Source organism: Aotus nancymaae, unplaced genomic scaffold (genome assembly GCF_030222135.1).
Source record: "Aotus nancymaae isolate 86718 unplaced genomic scaffold, 86718_ANA_hifiasm-v0.15.2.pri h1tg000011l, whole genome shotgun sequence".
Lineage (NCBI taxonomy): Eukaryota > Metazoa > Chordata > Mammalia > Primates > Aotidae > Aotus > Aotus nancymaae.
The window spans coordinates 40,416,482-40,437,660 of record NW_026988422.1 but is presented as its reverse complement, the minus strand read 5'-3'; the positions used below and the strand labels follow the sequence as shown (position 1 = coordinate 40,437,660).

The window sequence follows — 21,179 nt, the reverse complement described above, 5'->3', positions numbered from 1 at the left end:
ACCCTGATCCTGGATTCTAGTTTCTATGGCCTCTCTCTGATGGAGAGGGTCCATTTGTCCAGGATCTTGTCTATGTGGAGAAGGTTGATGGGAAAACATGAAAGGAGGGCTTGGTAGGGGGAGAGAAAAGCAGGATGAAGCAGAAGACTGTTGGCAGTTCAGGGAAGACAGGGCTGAGTTACAACTTAGCCTAGAATGTCTGAGAAAGAGTGGTGGGAGTCCAGGTTGGATGTGGGTCAGGGCCTTGAACAACAGACTTTACATGTACTTACTGTAGGAAGCCGTGGTGGAGGCCAGCCCTAAGGTATTGCCAGGTAATAACAGATGGTGAATCCCTGTAACGTCACCTCTGTAAATAAAGCCAAGTTTTGTCTTTCTTCTCTTCATTATTTCCAGGATAGATTATTTAGAACGCAGAGCTCTTTGAAATAATTAAGAATGCACTTTGCTTTTCAGGCTCTTTCTTAGGGGGATTATAAAACTGACGGCTTGTTCTACACGTTTTGCCCAGAGGCCTGGGTCTTGCCCAGGCGATCCCCTGGATTTTTTCACATTGCACCAGGAACTGCCTCACATCTCCCAGCCAAGGCAATCAACTGCAGCAGACTACCGAAGGTACTCCCTATTCATGATGGGGTTTCTGCCAATGCCTGTAAAGAAATAACTTAAATGTCTTTATTGTATTTTTGCTGAGCTTTATGGGTTCCCCTTACAAGATGAGGAAGGATAGGTTAAGAAATGAAGAACTTGTTTGTATTTAATCGTCCCAAAATATATTTGGGCAGGCACTATTATCTGCATTTTGTGGCCAAGAACATTGAGCCTTAATCAAGGTTGAGTAACTTGCCTGTGGTCACAAAATAGTAAGCAGTGGAACTGGGGTAGAAAACCAGGTCTTTCTGGCCCGAAACCCATGCTTGCTCCATTGCACCACTTCTTTCTGTCTGGGTGGAAGGTCTGCCAGGGGATGTTGAGGCATCCCTGGTAAGGTTAAACCTCATTTACATTTAAAACCAGACACTGGTCTAGAGACATGTCTAGGCTGATTGAAGGATTTGGGGCAGATTTAAGGTAGGCTATGTGCATGTGATGTCTGGGAGATTGACAATGAGGCTAAAGGTGGGACGGTTGCAAGACCAACTTTGCCTGCTTCGCAGTTTTGCCCAGAACTGTAGTCGCACCCAGGGAGTTGGTGCTAAAGCTGAGACAGTAGCACCTCTTTGGGATTATTAACATCCCTGTTCTCCCGTCCAATGTTGTTCTTCTGCTTAGCAGAGGAAGAGAAGTAAACAGATGCACCTGGGCAGATTTTCTTGGGTTGTTTCAGGTAATCTCTTCACAGGATGTTTCCGGCTGGTATTTCCCTTTCTTAGCACTCCTAGACACATGTAAGGGATGGATAAGCTCATGGCACTACTGTGCCTGACACTGTTGTGCAGTCTACCCAGTGCTGTGGGACAATCTTCTGATAAATCTGAGCTGCTGGAATATAATTTCCATGAGGGCAGTGTCTAGGTTTACGTATCTTTAGCATCTAGTACAGTGCCTGATACATAGCAAGTGCTTTAAAAATATTCATTGGATAAATACAAGTGTTCTGGTTTCACATGGGCTTTTCTTCAATCAGTAGATCTACATCAAGATTTCTCCAGTGCTCTAGACAATATGGAGAAGAACTAGGTTCATTATAATGACTTTACTTTTTCACTGTTAAGTTTTTCTTTTAACTATGAAGTCATTTTAGGGGTCCCTTTGTTTGTTTTTCAGTTCTCTAGCCAACTCCTTTTGGGCTAGCGCTGCATCTTAATCATGTAACAGAGAAAAATGAGGTAAAAAGGAAAGACAAAGCTATCAGCACACCTTGATGACCTCCTGAGAACACAAAATCATGAGCTCCATTTGCTCTGAGGAACTCCACATCTACAGCCAGGCTAGGACCTCCTTGGTTAGAAGGGGCAGGGTGGGGACAGAACGGGACTGATACTCTTCACTGAAGGAAAGGCCACAAAGAAGGCAAAGACAGGGCTTTTCTCTGCATGGAGCTGAAATGTCAACTCCTCTGTCTATACCATAGGCAAAGTTTCCATATGAGTGTGAAGCGGTGGTTGGGCACGGAATATCTTTCTTAAATTTCCCTCCTTTGAGCCTTCAAATAATCTATTTCAGGTGTTTGGAGTATCTTGGGTGGGAGTATGAAACTGGAAAAATTGAGAGTGTTTGGTTTCTATTCAGGTCTAGAAAATGTTAGGCTTGGTGGTGGAAAGGAGTCAGATTCTTTGACCTGTTTTGGTATGGTTGGGCTCTGATGAAATTCAGAAAAGGTGCACCTGGGATTATTTAAACATGAGACATTACAGCATCACAATTAGCTTGTCTCAATATCCAACCTTATTTTCTAAGAGCTCTCCCCTTCCCTTAATAGTGGGTCTGGGTTACTCCTTTCTATTACCTAGAGATACTTGGTGGTATCATCTTACATGAGTTTCTTTGAATTATTTTCCTCTGTGCTTGTGATAAAGGTCTAAAGGTTGTAGGGTTTTGAGGTGGGGATGATCAAACAAATTCCTTCTCACGGAATTGTCAAAGTTAGCCAAAGAAGTCAGATGTCTTCAAGAGTTAAGCTGTTAACTAAGAAAAATCAACCAAAGCCAAGCAAGCTGAGGGAAAGCAGAGGCAAGCCGACCAAAACCACACATCTCTATGATACACACTGTGGAGTGGAATTCCAGAGGGCAAGATGGTACCTTAAACATTTTAAGCTCATGCTTAATTCCGCTCTACAGTAAGCTGAGTGTCATTTATGCTCTTCTTCAAATATCCAGTGCTAGAGAATTTACTATCTTTATTTCACCTAAAAATAGGTCTGGCTGTGAGATCAAATTTTACTCAAACAAAATTTTAAATTTTTCCTCATATATTTACCACTGGGGTCATTGAATTTCTCTTAAATGTGAAAGTTCTTAAAGTAATATGTTTGCAAACCATTTATAATTTTATAGTTCTGTATCCTGTTGTCTTCACTTAAAATTATATTGTGAACACTTTCCTATATCACTGTATTTCTCAAAAAATTGAATTGTAATGGCTGTAAAGAATTCTATTATTTTAGGTATTTCTTTCTTTTTGAAGATTTATGTTTTTTATAGTTTCAAAAATTATGTTATAATATCAAACTCAAAATTATGATTTAATCTCTCATTTCCTTAGACTATCTTAGATGTTAGGCTACTGGGTTAAAGTGGATGAATATTTTCAAAGATTTTGATATATATTATGTTTTAGATCATGTTCCAAGGAAATATACTCAGAGACAGAGTCTCTGTGTGTAGGAATTTTTTAAAGGAGTGCCCTCAACACCCTTGAGAGAGTGAGGAAAAGGACTGGGCAAAGGAAAAAGGTAAACTATGATGTATTGCAACAATGACCTCAGCTGATCCTGAGGAGCTCTGGAGTTTGGAGGTTTCTCATGAATTGTCCCAAGCTGAGGCAAGGGGGCTGAGCTTTTGTGCTCTTGCATTGACCTCTCATTGGATGCAGGTTGTCTCCAGGGAGAGGTCATGACCTTGGGTGAGGCATCTCCATTTGGCCAAGGGCAATTCCAAAAGAAGGACTCAACTAGCTGTCAGCGGATAACACATCTGGCAGCTAGGGGAATGAGTCCTCAGAACTGAAGCGGGGAAGCTTGTGGTGCATCAAAGCATCAAAGCGTCTCTTACAGTCACCCTTGCAACTCTTGGATCACATATTTCTTATTTTAAAAAAACACCCTATCTGGGAAGAGCTCCTCTAGAACTCTGGTTTGCTTCTTTTCCTAGGGAAGTGTACGAGAGGAAGCTTAATGGGACGAACTGTAGCTCTCAACAATGCAGCTGTTCTCAGGGACACAACTGACATTCGTCAAATCCCTTTTTCACAGCCCAGTGTGGAGTTCTCTCCCCCTTGGCCGAAAGCTCTGCTCCAGGTGGCTTACCTGGCGGGTGACCCGAAACTTCATCCATGAAGGACCTGAGCCTTAGTCGTCATGCCCTTCTCAAGCCATGACTACTACTTTCATTCATGTACCATTACAGTCGGTTAGGGCATTACCAAGAGATGCCAAAGAGGTCCTTCTGGGAGCCAAATAGTCTGTCACCCTTGTGTAATAATAGCTCAACCTTCTCCTCATCAATTACCAATGCCAAAATGGTGATGCCTTTTTGGCCTGTTGACCTCTTGGCACAAAAAACATAAAATGCCTGGACAACAGCTGTAGCTTAAAGTTTAATGGGATGCTCATAGTGTCCCTGGTATAAGTGTTTCTGTTCTTGGAACCAGAATCTCTAGAGCTACAGAGCCCAGAGTTGTGGTGATGGAAGGGATGAATTCCCCGGGTAGGTTATTGAGTGAGATAGTAAGAGGGACTAGCCCTATTTCTATCCGGAACCATGTAATCTATATAGAGGAGGCAGTACCATATAATAGTCACTTATTATTAAGGGTGGACACTGCATCCTGGAGGATGCAGGATGCTTAAGCACTCCATCTTTAAGCATTATCTTCAATGTGGTATTTCAGCAGTACTTTCAAGGATGTCCTTTACCCTATGAAGTCAGCAGCTTCTGGATGGTACAGAAAGTGACAGATCAGTGGATCCCATGGTCCTGTGCTCATTGCTGTGCCTCTTTTATTCTAAAGTGAGTTTCTGAGTACAACAGGATGTTCTGTGGGTTCCTGTGTTAGTTAATAAAACACGAAGCAAGTCCTCAGATAATGGTGCCAGCTGAGGATCTATGGCCGGGAAGGGCAAACCTGTATCCCAAGTATGTGTTGATTTCCTTCAAGATGAATTGCTGACCCTTCCATGGAGAAAGAGGTTTAATGTAATTGTTGTGCCACCACGTGGCCACTTGGACTCTGAAGAATTGTTCTTTGTCAGGAGCTTGTCAGTAATCTCTGTTCCTGATAGTCTGGACATTCAGCAGCAGCAGAAACTAGATCAGCTATTTTGTAAGCTGCCTTGCACAGCCTCCATGCCTGCCACCCTGGTTACGCTGTTCATATGCCTGCTGTGCCAGCACTGGGATAATTAATGAGAAAGGCTGTCTGACATCACCTGGCCAAATCATTCTGTCCATTTGACTAGAAAGTGCCTCTTCCATGGTGGGCGTTAACATGGTATACAAAGATCTTCATGAAGCTCTTTGCACTTCATGTCCACTTCCATATTCCTCTTCTCCAGACCTCCTTATTCCTTATCTTTTTGTCTTTCTCCTTCCAGGCCACTAAGCAACCAGCCAGCCCATTTACAATTGCCGATGAGTTTAGATCTATTTACCTTGAGCCACTTTCCACACAAAGTGGGTGGCCAGGTGCATCACCTAAAGTCTATTGGGAGGATGTCCCCCCACTGCTGTCTTTCAGGGTTACTCCTGAGTGGTACTGAGAACACTAATGACCTTTTCTGGTTTGTATTTCTACATCAAACTGGCCCATCTGTTTTGAACAAAGCTTGGCTTTTCCCCTCCTCTATCAACGGAACATAAGTGGTCCACATATAGACATACCTGGTGCAACAGTGGTGAATGACATGAGGACTTGGGTCATTAGATCATACAATGTCTTTGTTTTTTTTCCTCCCACTTGTATTGAGATGTAATTAACAAATAAAATTGCATATATTTAAAATGTACAACATGATTATTTGATATATGTATATATTGTGAATGAAGGATTATCACAATTACTTTGGTTAACACATCCCTCACCTCAGATAGTTATCATTTTTGTTTTTGTGGTGAGAACACAAGATCTACTCTCAGCAAATTTCAAATATACAGTAGAGTATTATTTAATATAGCCACCACGCTGTACATTAAATTCTCAGAGTTTATTCAACTTATATTCGAAAGTTTGTATCCTTTGACCAACATACTCTTATTTCCCCTAACCTCCAGCCCCTGGCAACCATCATTCAACTTTCTGTTTCAGTGAGTGTGACTTTTTTAGATTCCATATGTGTTTTTTAGATTCTATATGTAAGATAGTACAGTATTTGTCTTCATTTTTTTGGCTTATTTCAGTTGGCACAATGCCCTCCAGGTCCATCCATGTTGTCACAGATAGCAAGATGTTCTCCAGTTTTATGGCTCAATAATATTCTACTACATGTATGCCACATTTTAAAAATTCATTTGTTGACAGGCAGTTAAGTTGTTTACATGTCTTGCCTATTGTGAATAATGCTGCAATGAACACAGTGCAGATATCTCTTTGAGAGACTGATATTACTTCCTGTGAATATATAGACACAGAAGTGGGATTGCTGGGTCATATGGTAGTTCTTTTTAAAATTTTTTTGAGGAAACACCATACTGTTTTCCATAATGACTGTGCCAATTTACATTCTACCAAGAGTGCACAAGTTTTCTCTTTTCTCTACATCCTCACCAACACTTATTTCTTGTCTTATTGATAATAACCATCCTAACAGGTCTATGGTGATATCTTATTGTAGTTTTGATTTGCATTTGCCTGATTGTTAGTGATGTTGAGCACCTGTCCATGAACCTGTTGGACATTTTTATGCGCTCAGAAAAGTGTCTATTCAGGTCTTTTGACCATTTTAATTAGGCGATTAATTTAATAAATTAAAAATTATTGGATTACTAATTTAATAAATTGAAAAATAATTTAATTTTAATTAAATTATTATTATTATTATTATTATTATTTGCTATTGAGTTGTATGAGTTTCTTATATATTTTGGAATGAACCCCTTAACAGATACATGGTTTGCCAATATTTTCTAACATTCTATAGGTTTCTTTTCATTTTGTTGATTCTTTTGTCATGCAGAAGCTTTTTAGCTTGATGTAGTCCCATTTATTTATTTTTGCTTTTGTTTACTGCATTTTTTGTGTCATATTAAAAGAGTAATTGTGAAAGCAATGTTAAGGAAGATTTTTCCATGTTTTTTTGTAGGAGTTTTATGGTTTCAGATCTTATATTTATGTTTTTAGTTGATTTTGAGGGTTTCTTTTTTGAGTGCTGTAAGACAGAGGTCCAGTTTCATTCTTTTGCATGTGGATATCCAGTTTTTCCACATTGTATATGAAAATGATTATTCTTTCCCCATTGTCCATTTTTGGTACCCTTGTCAAATGTTAATTTACCCTATATGTGTGGGTTTGTTTCTAGGCTCTTTATCCTGTTTCACTGGTCTATGTATCTGTTTTAATGCCAGTACTATACCGTTTTGATGACTATAGCTTGTAATATTATTAGAGAATCAGGACATGTAATGCCTCCAGCTTCATTCTTTTTCAAGAGTGCTTTGGCTTTTTAGGGTTGTTTGTGGCTTCATACAAATTTCAGGATTGTTTTTCCTATTTCTTTGAAGAATGCCCTAATAATTTGGGTAGGAATGGCATTGAATCTATAGATTATTTGGGGTAGTATGGACATTTTAATAATATTAATTTTAAAAAGTACATGAACATGGGATACCTTTCTATTTATTTATCTTCTTCAGTTTGTTTCATCAATTTCTTATAGTTTATGTAAGTGTACAGACCTTTTATCTCTCCTTGATTAAATTCCTAAATACTTTATTGTTTTTGATTCTATTGTAAATAAAATTATTTCTTTATTTTTCTGATATTTTGGTGTTACTATATAGAAACTCACTGATTTTTGTGTGCTGACTTTGTTTTCTGCAATTTTACTGAATTTGCTTATTAGTTCTAATGTTTTTCTGGCCAAATATTTAGGGTTTTCTATGTATAAGATTGCATGATCTACAAACAGAGGCAATTCTACTTCTTCTTTTCCAATTTAGATGACTTTTATTTCTTTTTCTTGCCTAATTGCTCTGGCTCCAAGTGTCAATAATATTGGTAGTGGTGGGAGTGGGTGCCCTTATCTTGCTCCAGATTATTCATCATTGAGTATAATGTTAACTGTGGGCTTGACATATACAGCTTTATTATGTTGTGATGTATTTCTTCTATACCCAACTTGTTGAAAGTTTTTATTATAAAACAACGTTGAGTTTTGTTAAATGCTTTCTTTTTTACATCTATTGAGATGATCATATGATTATTTCTTTATTTATTGCATTTTAGGTTTTGGGGTACATGTGAAGAACATGCAAGATTGTTGCATAGGTACACACATGGCAGTGTGATTTGCTGCCTTCCAACCCATCACCTATATCTGGCATTTCTCCCCATGCTATCTCTCCCCAACTCCCCACCCCCCGCTGTCCCTCCCCTATTTCTCCCCGACAGACCCCGGTGTGTGATGCTTCCCCTCCCTGTGTCCATGTGTTCTCATTTTTCAACACCCACCTATGAGTGAGAATATGTGGTGTTTGATTGTCTGTTCTTGTGGCAGTTTGCCGAGAATGATGGTTTCCAGGTTCATCCATGTCCCTACAAAGGACATGAACTCATCATTTTTTATGGCTGCATAATATTCCATGGTGTGTATATGCCACATTTTCCCTGACCAGTCTATCATCAATGGGCATTTGAGTTGGTTCCAGGTCTTTGCTATTGGAAACAGTGCTGCAATGAACATTCGTGTGCATGTGTCCTTATAGTAGAATGATTTATAACCCTTTGGATATGTACCCAGTAATGGGATTGCTGGGTCAAATGGAATTTCTATTTCTAGGTCCTCGAGGAATCACCACACTGTCTTCCACAATGGTTGAACTAATTTATACTCCCACCAACAGTGTAAAAGTGTTCCTATTTCTCCACATCCTCTCCAGCATCTGTTGTCTCCAGATTTTTTAGTGATCGCCATTCTAACTGGCGTGAGATGGTATCTCAATGTAGTTTTGATTTGCATTTCTCTAATCACCAGGGATGATGAGCATTTTTTCATATGTTTCTTGGCTCCATGTATGTCTTCTTTTGTAAAGTGTCTGTTCATATCCATCGCCCACTTTTGAATGGTCTTGTTTGTTTTTTCTTGTAAATCTGTTTTAGTTCTTTGTAGATTCTGGATATCAGCCCTTTGTCAGATGAGTAGATTGCAAAAAATTTTTTCCCATTCTGATGGTTGCCGATTCACTCTAATGATTGTTTCTTTTGCCATGCAGAAGCTGTGGAGTTTGATTAGGTCCCATTTGTCTATTTTGACTTTTGTTGCCAATGCTTTTGGTGTTTTGGTCATGAAGTCCTTGCCTACGCCTATGTCCTGAATGGTTTTACCTAGGTTTTCTTCTAGGGTTTTTATGGTGTTAGGTCTTATATTTAAGTCTTTAATCCATCTGGAGTTAATTTTAGTGTAAGGTGTCAGGAAGGGGTCCAGTTTCTACTTTCTGCACATGGCTAGCCAGTTTTCCCAACACCATTTATTAAACAGGGAATCCTTTCCCCATTGCTTGTTTTTGTCAGGTTTGTCAAAGGTCGGAGGGTTGTAGATGTGTGGTGTCGCCCCCGAGGCCTCTGTTCTGTTCCATTGGTCTGTATCTCTATTTTGGTACCAGTACCATGCTGTTTTGATTACTGTAGCCTTGTAGTATAGTTTGAAGTCCTGTAGTGTGATGCCTCCCGCTTTGTTCTTTTTGCTTAGAATTGACGTGGCTATGTGGGCTCTCTTTTGGTTCCATATGAAGTTTAAGGTGGTTTTTTCCAGGTCTGTGAAGAAGATCATTGGTAGCTTGATGGGGATAGCGTTGAATCTGTAAATTACTTTGGGGAGTATAGCCATTTTCACGATATTGATTCTTCCTAACCATGAACATGGACTGTTTCTCCATCTGTTTGTGTCCTCTCTTATTTCGTTGAGCAGTAGTTTGTAGTTCTCCTTGAAAAGGTCCTTTACGTTCCTTGTTAGTTGTATTCCTAGGTATTTTATTCTCTTTGTAGCAATTGTGAATGGCAGTTCGTTCTTGATTTGGCTCTCTTTAAGTCTGTTATTGGTGTATAGGAATGCTTGTGATTTTTGCACATTGATTTTGTATCCTGAGACTTTGCTGAAGTTGCTTATGAGTTTCAGGAGATTTTGGGCTGAGATGACAGGGTCTTCTAGATATGCAATCATGTTGTCTGCAAATAGAGACAATTTGATTTCCTCCTTTCCTATTTGAATACTCTTTATTTCTTTTTCTTGCCTGATTGCTGTGGCTAGAACTTCCAATACTATATTGAATAGGAGTGGTGAGAGAGGGCATCCTTGTCTAGTGCCAGATTTCAAAGGGAATGATTCCAGTTTTTGCCCATTCAGTATTATATTGGCTGTTGGTTTGTCTTAAATAGCTTTTATTATTTTGAGATACGTTCTGTCAATACCTAGTTTATTGAGGGTTTTTAGCATAAAGGGCTGTTGAATTTTGTCAAAGGCCTTCTCTGCATCAATTGAGATAATCATGTGGTTTTTGCCTTTGGTTCTGTTTATGTGGTGAATTACGTTTATAGATTTGCATACGTTGAACCAGCCTTGCATCCCTGGATGAAGCCTACTTGATCATGGTGGATAAGCTTTTTGATGTGCTGTTGCAATCAGTTTGCCAGTATTTTAGTGAAGATTTTTGCATCTATGTTCATCATGGATATTGGTCTAAAGTTTTCTTTTCTTGTTGAGTCTCTGCCAGGTTTTGATATCAGGATGATGTTGGTCTCATAAAATGATCTGGGAAGGATTCCCTCTTTTTGGATTGTTTGGAATAGTTTCAGAAGGAATGGTACCAGCTCCTCTTTGTATGTTTGGTAGAATTTGGCTGTGAACCCATCTGGACCTGGGCTTTTTTTGGTTGGTAAGCTATTAATTGCTGCCTCAACTTCAGACCTTGTTATTGGTCTCTTCAGGGTTTCAACTTCTTCCTGGTTTAGGCTTGGGAGGATGCCAGTGTCCAGGAATTTATCCATTTCTTCCAGGTTTACTAGTTTATGTGCATAGAGTTGTTTGTAATAATCTCTGATGATGGTTTGAATTTCTGTGGAATCTGTGGTGATATCCCCTTTATCATTTTTTATTGCATCTATTTTATTCTTCTCTCTTTTCTTTTTCATTAATCTGTCTAGTGGTCTGTCTATTTTGTTGATGTTTTCGAAAAACCAGCTCCTGGATTTATTGATTTTTTGAAAGTTTTTTTTTGTGTCTCTATTTCTTTCAGTTCTGCTCTGATCTTAGTTATTTCTTGTCTTCTGCTAGGTTTTGAGTTTTTTTGATCTTTCTCCTCTAGCTCTTTCAATTTTGACGATAGGGTGTTGATTTTAGATCTTTCCTTGCTTCTCATGTGGGCATTTATTGCTATATATTTTCCTCTAGAGACTGCTTTAAATGTGTCCTAGAGATTCTGGTATGTTGTGTCTTCATTTTCATTGGTTTTGAAGAATGTCTTTATTTCTGCCTTCATTTCATTGCTTACCCAGTAAACATTCAAGAGCCAGTTGTTCAGTTTCCATGAAGCTATGCAGTTCTGAGTTAGTTTCTGAATTCTGAGTTCTAACTTGATTGCACTGTGGTCTGAGAGACTATTTGTTATGATTTCTGTTCTTTTGCATTCGCTGAGGAGTGATTTACTTCCAATTATGTGGTCAATTTTAGAGTAGGTGTGATGTGGTGCTGAGAAGAATGTATATTCTGTGGATTTGGGGTAGAGAGTTCTGTAAATGTCTATTAGGTTTGCTTGTTCCAGGTCTGAGTTCCAGTCCTGGATATCCTTGTTAATTTTCTGTCTTGTTGATCTGTCTAATATTGACAATGGTGTGTTAATGTCTCCCGCTATTATTGTATGGGAGTCTAAGTCTCTTTGTAAGTCATTAAGAACTTGCTTTATGTATCTGGGTGCTCCTATATTGGGCACGTATGTATTTAGGATTGTTAGCTCTTCTTGTTGCTTTGATCCTTTTACCGTTATGTAATGTCCTTCTTTGTCTCTTTTGATCTTTGTTGCTTTAAAGTCTATTTTATCAGAGACAAGAATTGCAACTCCTGTTTTTTTTTTTACTCTCCATTTGCTTGGTAAATCTTCCTCCATCCCTTTATTTTAAGACTTCGTGTATCCTTGCATGTGAGATGGGTTTCCTGGATATAGCACACCGATGGGTTTTGGCTTTTTATCCCATTTGCCAGTCTGTGTCTTTTGATTGGGGCATTTAGCCCATTTACATTTAGGGTTAATATGTGTGAATTTGATCCTGCCATTTTGATGCTAGCTGGCTGTTTTGCCCATTAGTTGATGCAGTTTCTTCATTGTGTTGATGCTCTTTACCATTTGGTATTTTTTTGGATTGGCTGGTAGTGGTTGTTCCTTTCTATGTTTAGTGTCTCTTTCAGGAGCTCTTGTAAAGCAGGCCTGGTGGTGATGAAATCTCTGAGTACTTGCTTGTTTGTAAAGGATTTTATTTTTCCTTCATTCATGAAGCTTAGTTTGGCTGGATATGAAATTCTGGGTTGAAAGTTCTTTTCTTTAAGGATGTTGAATATTGGCCCCCACTCTCTTCTGGCTTATAGGGTTTCTGCTGAGAGATCTGCTGTGAGTCTGATGGGCTTCCCTTTGTGAGTAACCTGACCTTTCTCTCTGGCTGCCCTTAACATTTTCTCCTTCATTTCAACCCTGGTGAATCTGATGATTATGTGCCTTGGGGTTGCTCTTCTTGAGGAATATCTTTGTGGTATTCTCTGTATTTCCTGGACTTGAATATTGGCCTGCCTTGCTAAGCTGGGGAAGTTTTCCTGGATAATATTCTGAAGAGTATTTTCCAGGTTGGATTGATTCTCTCCGTCACTTTCAGGTACACCTATCAAATGTAGATTAGGTCTTTTCACATAGTCCCATATTTCTTGGAGACTTTGTTCATTCCTTTTTATGCTTTTTTCTCTAATCTTGCCTTCTCGTTTTATTTCATCGAGTTGATCTTCGACCTCTGACTTCCTTTCTTCTGCTTGGTCAATTCAGCTGTTGAAACTTGTGCGTGCTTCGTGAAGTTCTCGTGTTGTGTTTTTCAGCTCCATCAATTCACTTGTATTCCTCTCTAAGTTGTTTATTCTCGTTAGTATTTAGTCAAATCTTTTTTCAACGTTCTCAGTTTATTTGCATTGGGTTAGAACATGTTCTTTAAGCTCAGAGAAGTTTCCTATTACCCACTTTCTGAAGCCTGATTCTGTCAATTCATCATGCTCATTCTCCATCCAGCCTTGTTCCCTTGCTGGTGAGGAGTTGTGATCCCTTGTAGGAGGAGAGGCGTTCTGGTTTCAGGTGTTTTCATCCTTTTTGCGCTGGTTTCTTCCCATCTTTGTGGATTAATCCACCTGTCATCTTTGTAGTTGTTGACTTTCAGATTGGGTCTGTGAGTGGACATCCAGTTTGTTGATGATGAAGTTATTTCTTTCTGTTTCTTAGTTTTCCTTCTAACAGTCAGGCCCCTCTGCTGTAGGACTGCTGAGGTCCACTCCAGGCCCTGCTTGCCTGGGGATCACCTGCAGTGGCTGCAGAACAGTAAGGGTTGCTGCCAGTTTCTTCTTCTGCTATCTTTGTCCCAGAATGATACCCGCCAGATGTCAGTCTGAGCTCTCCTTTATGAGGTGACTCTTTGGATATACCAGGGTCAGGGAGTTGCTTGAGGAGACAGTCTGTCCTTTATAGGAGCTCAAATGCTGAGCTGTGAGCTCCGTTGTTCATTCAGAGCTGCTGGGCAGGTACGTTTAAGTCTGCTGCAGCAGAACTCATAAACCCCCACCTTTTTTTTTCCCAGGTGCTCTGTCCCGGGGAGTTAGGGCTTTATTTATGAATTTCTGTTGTGCTGCTGCCTTTTTTCAGGGCTGTCCTGCCCAGCGAGGAGGCAGCCTAGTCACTGTCTGCCTGCAGAGGCTTTGCTGAGCTGCTGTGGGCTTCACCCAGGTGCCTTGTGAACTTCCCTGCAGTCCTGTTTATACAGGTATAGTTAGAACTGCCTCAGCAATGGTGGCCCACCTCTATAATGGCAGACTCTTTCTGTAATGGCGGGTTGCCTGGGCAATGGTGGGCTGCCTCAGCAATGGCAGACTACCTTCATGGTGGTGGACTGCCTCGGTAATGGCGGATGCCCCTCTCCCACAGAGCTGGACCATCCCAGGTTCAGCTGTGCTTGCTGTGAAACTCTCAATCCAGAGTATTTCAGGTGGCTGTTTTTTTGTGGGGGTGGGACCAGCTGAGCCTGATCACCTGGCTCGCTGCCTCAGAGCCCCTTTTTTTTTTTTTTTTTGTTTAGTTGAATGGTCAACTCTGTCTCCCAGCTGTTCCAGTTGCCTGTTGAAAAGGTGCTGCGATCTGTGTGATTTCCTGTGCAGTGACCCACTGTGCCGGCTGAAACAGCCATGCTGAGATTCGTGGCGCTTTTTTGCCCGGGAATCTCCTGGCCTGGCTCCCTGTTTCAGTCCCCTTTTTTTATCAGTTGAATGGGCAACTCTGTCTCTCAGGAGCTCCAATCACCAGCTAAAACGGTACCTGGACCTGTGTATTTTGTACGGAGAACTGCTGTGCTGCGGCGCCAGCCAAAACAGCCATGCCGGCCAAAACAGCCATGTTGGTGACCCATGGGGCTCCTGCGCTTGGGAATCTCCTGGTCTGTCTGCAATAAAAATCCATCTGGAAATGTGGCATCCACTCACCCTCCACACTTTCGCTGGGAGCTGCAATCCTGAGCTGCTCCTAATTGGCCATCTTGGATCTATCTCACTGATCATATGATTTTTAATCTTCCTTCTGTTAATGTAGTGTATCTCACTGATTGATGTGCATACGTTGAACCATCCTTGCATTCCAGGGATTATCCTACTTGATTATAGGGTACAATCCTTTCAGTGTGCTATTGAATTTGGTTTTCTAGTATTGAGAACTTTTGTGTCTATGTTCATTAGGAATATTAACCTGTAATTTTCTCTTGCTGTAGTGTCCTTAACTGGCTTTGGTATCAGTGTAATGCTGACCTCATAAAATGAATTTGGAAGTATTTCCTTCTCTTCAATTTTTTGGAAGAATTTGAGAAGGATTGATGTTAATTCTTTAAATGTTTGATTGAATTCACCAATAACACCATCTGGTCCTAGAATTTTCTTTGTTGGGAGGTATTTGATTACTGATTCAATCTCCTTACTTGTCATTGGTCTGTTTAGATTTTCTGTTTCTTCATGAGTCAGTCTTCTAAGGTTGTATGTTTCTAGGAATGTATTCATTTATTTAGATTATCCAATTTATTGGTGTATAATTGTTCATAGTAGTCTCTTTAATCCTTTGTACTTCTATAGTATCAGTTTTAATACCTCCTTTCATTTGTAATTTTATTTTGTTGAGTCCTTTCTTTTTTCCTTTGTTAGTCTAACCAAAGTTTTGTCAATTTTGTTTTTCTTTTCAAAAAGCCAAGTGTAAGTTTCATTGATCCAACTTGCCCAACTCTATCATCTGCCCCCTTTATGTCCTCTAACAAGGAGGCATGGTAATGCTTCAGTTCCCTAGGTATCCATGTTATTTTTGACCTTGTATTCATCAACCTCAAAATGTCTACATATTCCCCTTTCCTCACTTTAGCGTTACTTGAATAAATGGCTATAGGTCTTTTAGGCAAAAACTTACATACTTGCCGTGGCATTGTAGAATTGTTTCTTCTGGGTACTTGGTCTCTCCTTCAGCCAAACAGTAGGAGATTTGAAAACTGATTTAGTCATGGAAACTGGGTAAGGGATTATCACTTTTTTATTTTTATAATCAGCTTGGCCTACAGAAGACAGGCACCACTGAGCTTCTTAATGCTGTTGCTGCTGTGCTCCCATTTTATCTCTCATCACTTTGGCGAACACAGTGTCTTTCTCATATGTCATAGAACATCATCTGCTGGTAGGTTTTCCAGCTTCCATTTTATCCGTACCTTGTATGCCCACCCCTTTGAGTATTTTGGTTTTTTCTTTCATAATATATTACAGGAGAATATGGTAGTTTCCAAGAGCTATGCTAGCAGAATGTTAACCACCATCTGCCTGGGCGCCTACCAGAGTTGATGAATCCTTTAGTGTAGGAGAGTATCTTCACAGCAACCATCTCTCCCTCATTAAAATTTGTATTCTACTCACTTGATCCAGGCTCCTCAGACTTTAGTCCCATTTACAGTTTACTGACCTCTGCTGGCACATTTTGGCTGGGACCTGCGGCCCCTTTGAGGTACGGGCTCATTATTCTCATAGCTGAATCAGCATTTTCCTGGCCAGCTTGTATTGCAAATCAACCCGCTAGTGGCCAGGAGGGTATATGTGAGCTAAATCCCAAGGGAAGCCATTTGTTTTACAGGCAGAGAACCCTGTGTTGTCTTCAACTAAGGGAGGAGTGCATCACTTCTATAGGAGCAAATGGTTCTGAGGGTATTGGGAGTTTCAAGATTTGCTGGGATTGAGAATCCTACCTTTTTTGAGTTCTGCTATACTTCTAAGTAAGTCCTCGGCCTGATTCTCAACTTTTTCTGCTTTCGAACTACACAAGGTGAGAGTCTCTTTTTAGTACTGCAGAGGAAGTCTTCTTGCTATCATAATTTGATTTTAATAGGCAATTTATTAGCTCCCCTTTCCCAAGTTTCCCTTCTTTTTCCCAATACATAGATAATACTCAGCATCAGCAATCCCAGTTTCCCCTGAATGGCTGAAATGTCAAAGATATTGCATCCTTTAGTGCATTTCTTTCCACTTGCATCCCATCCCACTGACCACCAATGAATATTTTAACACACCAGTATAACATGTGAGGGCCATACATGCTTCAGTTTTCACTAGTGATGGGGTCCTTCTTGCTAATAGGCTAGCAGATACTCCATCTCCTAAATCCTATTTTAGAGTCAGCTTCCACTGATCATTCATGAAGTCCACTGCCTTAGATTGGGTTTCCCAGAAACACTTTGAAACAGAGATTTGTTAGCAGGAAGATACTGGAGAGAGCTCTTGAGAACAACACCCTGGATGGACTTAAAAAAAAAAAAAACAAGGTTAGTCACAGAAAAAAACTGAATTTTGCAATACATTGTAGCAATGGCTTTAGTTGATTCAAGGGGACCCTAGAGCTGGAATGCCTAGTGAGGATTGTTCCATATTGATGTATGTGGGAGACTGGATCTTTGGGCCTTCAAAACTGGCATCCAGCCAGTCATTGGGTGCCAGTTTTTCCTGTGGAGCATAACCTTGTGTGAGGCAGCTGCTTTCAACCAGAGATAACTCTTGGGAGAGCCTCAGGTGTGAGCAGCTGTCGGATCTGGTGGGCAGAATAACAGCCTCCAAAGAGGTCGATATCCTAATTCCTAGAGTCTATGTTAGATTACACAGCAAAGAAGAATTAAGGTTGCAGATGAAATTAGGATGTAGACATTATTCTGGATTATCTAGATAGGTCCAGTGTTTTAAGGATCCTTATAAAGAGGAAGGCAGAGGGGAGAGAGTGTCAACGATGTGATATGAGAAAGACTCAACTTTGAAGATGGAATGGGGCCATGAGCCAAGGAAGGCAGGCAGCCTCTAAAGGCTGGAAAAGACAAAAGAAAAATAAAAGTAAAAAAAATTCCCAGAAAACCCCAACACAAACAAACAAACAAACAAAGGTAGATTCTTCCCAAGAACCTCCAGAAAGGAATGCAGTCCTACCAACATCTTGATTTTAGCCACACAAGACACATTTCAGAATTCTGATACCTAGAACTATAATACATTTGTTTAAAACAGTTTTAGCATTTGCCTAAAACATAAGCCATGAAATTAGTGATAATATTTGTGACAGCAGCTATCAGAAATTAATGCAGCAGACTATACTCTTGCAACTAGGAGAATGGCTCCTTTGGTTCTAAAGGAAGAGTCTGATGACATATCATAACAGCAACTCACTACATATTTTCAGTTACCCTCCATGAAATGTGTACCATTTTATATTTCTGCCCACAGCGTATGAGTAATGCCATCAGCAATGCAGAGCATTATTTAGGTCTATAACTACTTTGTCTTCCCTTCTCAGCATGTTTGCAGTATTGTAATGTTGAGCTCCATTCCAACAAGTTCTGGTAAATTTTTTTTTTTTTTGAGACCGAGACTTATTCTGTTGGCCAGGCTGGAGCACAGTGGCATGATCCGAGCTCACTGCAACCTCTGCCTCTTGGGTTCAAGCAATTTTCGTGCCTCAGCCTCCTGAGTAGCTGAGACTACAGGCATGTACCACCATGCTTGGCAAATTTTTGTAGTTTTAATAGAGACCGTGTTTCACCATGTTGGCCAGGCTGGTCTCAAACTTCTGACCTCAGGTGATCTGCCAGACTTGGCCTCCTGAAGTACTGGGATTACAGGGATGAGCCACCACGCTCAGCCACTGGCAAAACTTTTGAGATCAGATTTTTCATTCAGTGTTGGAATCTTGTTTTTTTGTTGTCCATGCTCTGACATTGGAACATAGAAATCTGAGTTCATTAATATTGTTTTTGCCTGGTTTTTAGTTATTTCTTCATGTGATTCACTGATTACCTTTCCAACTTTATCTTTCTTGCCACAACTCTTATTCTTTATAGTTTCTCTTCATTGTTTTATCTGGCATTTCCTTCATATTAGTTAAAGCTTCTGGATTAGTTCATTTGGTCTCCAGGCACTGTGAGAGATGTCCCACTCTTAACTAGAGGCTGTACATTTACTGCCTGAAATCCAGGACCTGCAATACACAACTTGTTTGGAATTCCATTTGTCCACTGTCTTTTGTTTCTCATCCCTTCCTTTCCTGTCCATTACACTCAACTTTTCACTGGAAGAATAAATGGGAAAAGCCATTGATTATCTCATGCCATTTACTTTTTTTTTTTTTGTCTCTAGAGAATGTGTCTCAAGCTTCTTCTACTGGTACTCTTTATCTCAGCATGAAGAGGAATACAGAATAAATTAAATCTAAAGAACCTCTATTATGTTCCAGGTGCCGTTTCATTCAAACTCTGTAGCTGAGATTGGGGTAATTAGTATTATTCCTGTTGTATACACAAAGAAAAATTGTGTCTGTTTGACTCAAGTCTGTACTATTTTCATTACAGCTATTGGTATAGAAATACCTAAGCACATCTATCATTAGGGAACAATAGTATTTTGCTAAATTATGGTCGCCACCTTGTCACCTCTCAAAGGACAATGTACCTCCTCCTTGTCTATATTACTCAGAGAGCCAACTTCCCACCTGTCTTCCAAACCTCCTCTCCCACAGCCTGCAGGGGATGAATTATCATCATGGTTCCTCTTCAGTGGTCCACACATCTTTTTCAGAAGGACTGGACTTAACTTCCAAAGAATGAGGCTCAGACCAATTGTGTAATTCCAAGAAAGCAAGTCTTCTTTTTCTCTTTTCACTTCTATGCCAGATGTTTTCATTCATCCTTGTCCTGTCTCTGGTTTTGATTGCCTTTGCCTTCTTGAAAGTTTGACTTCCTGTTTTCCCGATGTATTATTTTGTGTACTGAAGACAGTGACTCTTCATGCTTTATAGTAAATCAGAGAGAAGAGAGGCCTTCCTCAACCCTTTCACCTTCTCTATCACTAGGATGACCTACTTCCCTTTCTCTCTCTCTTTCACGCACACACACCCCTATTAGTAGTCCTGGTGAAAACAAATAGCACACACCTTGGCATGTTGCTGGGGCAATTGCTCAGCACCCATTCCCTTTGCCTAGAGTTGGCTTCTCAAGTGAAATTACCACCACTTGTATCTCTAATTGACACCACCCTTGGCTAATTTCCCTACTGCAGTAGCAAGATACTTTTGGCTGTGCTGTCCACTTCAACTTTATATTGCCAAGAGCACCAATAAATCATTTTTTACTTTGCTCCCTTCTTACTTCTTTCCTGGTACCTCCCTTTCTTAGGCCACGTACTGCTATTTGGAAATTCTTGGAAAATTGCTGCCAGCCGGCTAGCTCCTCCAAACAGCTATTGGTTTGTTGTCTATCCAGTAAATAGAAAACCTGGAAACATTTTAGAGAATTTTTCACCTTTTCTACCTTCCAGCCTCTGTAGCCAGGCCAAACTGGGATTCCACTCTTGAATCTGAACACAGGAAATAAGCTTAGGAGCCACCTATGTCTGTTGGTTCCTGGGCATTCTTGGGATCGGAGAGTGTTTCTGTCTCGCCAAAAATGCTTGGCTGGCTACAGGCCTTGGAGGGCAAAGCAAGGACAACTTTAAAGACAGAAGCAAAACTGTACCCTGTGTTCTGAGTCTGCCATTAAAACAAAACAGGAAAAGCCACACATCTTTCAGGCCCAGAGTTAATTCTGTGTAAAGATGAAGCACTGTAAAGGCCACACATTCATGAAGGAACTTTCTCCATGAGCTGCCAAACTTCTTGTGGTTGCCTTTCTGTTGAGAAAGTTAAAGTTCATTCTTTGGGATATTTGGGTGGCCATTCAGCTCAACAATACAGAGTCTTTGTTCTTTTCATTTACGTTTGCCCTTGTGGTCTTTTCCCAAGAAAGGGCAACTCTATTCTCTCTCTGAGATCATATCATACCTTGTTTGCCAAAATGGCAGACACTTTTCTCTCTGGGACAAGGCCACAGATTATTTATGGTACACAAAAAGTTAGGGAATCTAAAGACTAATTTTCTTCTACAGCTCTTTTTGCCTCAGTACATTTTGAATCAGTTTGTTCTATCTTTTCCTGGGAGAAATAACATGTTGCTGTATTCACAAAACACAACTTATCTGGGAAGACAAGAACATTCTAATATATGTTGGTTTTTCTCATGCTTAGAGGGTTTTTTCTTCCCACAAGGTTTTCAGCTAACCCTCAAGAAGCTGGAATGCTGTGGGACTGGCCCAAATCCTGGACAAGCCCTTGTGAAAAATGTCTCCTGAAACTTCTCATCTTCGTGCAACGGAGGCAGGGCCGTAGCCCCATGAGCTTTCTCCTAAAGTCTCTGCTGACATCCAATGATAATGAGATGATGATAAGGAGGGAAATCGCTGTGGCTGACTCGTGACAAGTAAAGGAAATGATGGGGACCCCAGACAGACACTTTCTGCAAATCTTTATCAATGAGGGGTTCTTGGGGAAGTGAAGAGTAACTTTTTTACAATTTTATAGAGTGGATACAATAGATAATTCTTACTTATCCTTACTTTCCTAGCCACTGACACACTCTCCAATCAAGCTACACATCTAGGCTATAGATCTCTATGTCTCCAAGGGCTGGGCTATGGCTGATGACTGCTGACC

General features: G+C 40.3%; 1 protein-coding gene across 2 annotated transcripts in view; it reads left to right on the top strand.

Moving 5' to 3' along the window:
• The window catches only part of FSIP1 (fibrous sheath interacting protein 1), a 240,153-nt gene extending 239,645 nt beyond the window's left edge, over positions 1-508 (top strand). For both annotated transcript variants that reach the window (XM_064374473.1, XM_064374471.1), the window contains one exon: positions 457-508. In XM_064374473.1, the coding sequence (XP_064230543.1) occupies positions 457-479 (23 nt within the window). In that variant the 3' untranslated portion in view covers positions 480-508. The remainder of the gene's footprint in view (positions 1-456) is intronic.
• The last annotated feature ends 20,671 nt before the right edge of the window (positions 509-21,179 follow it).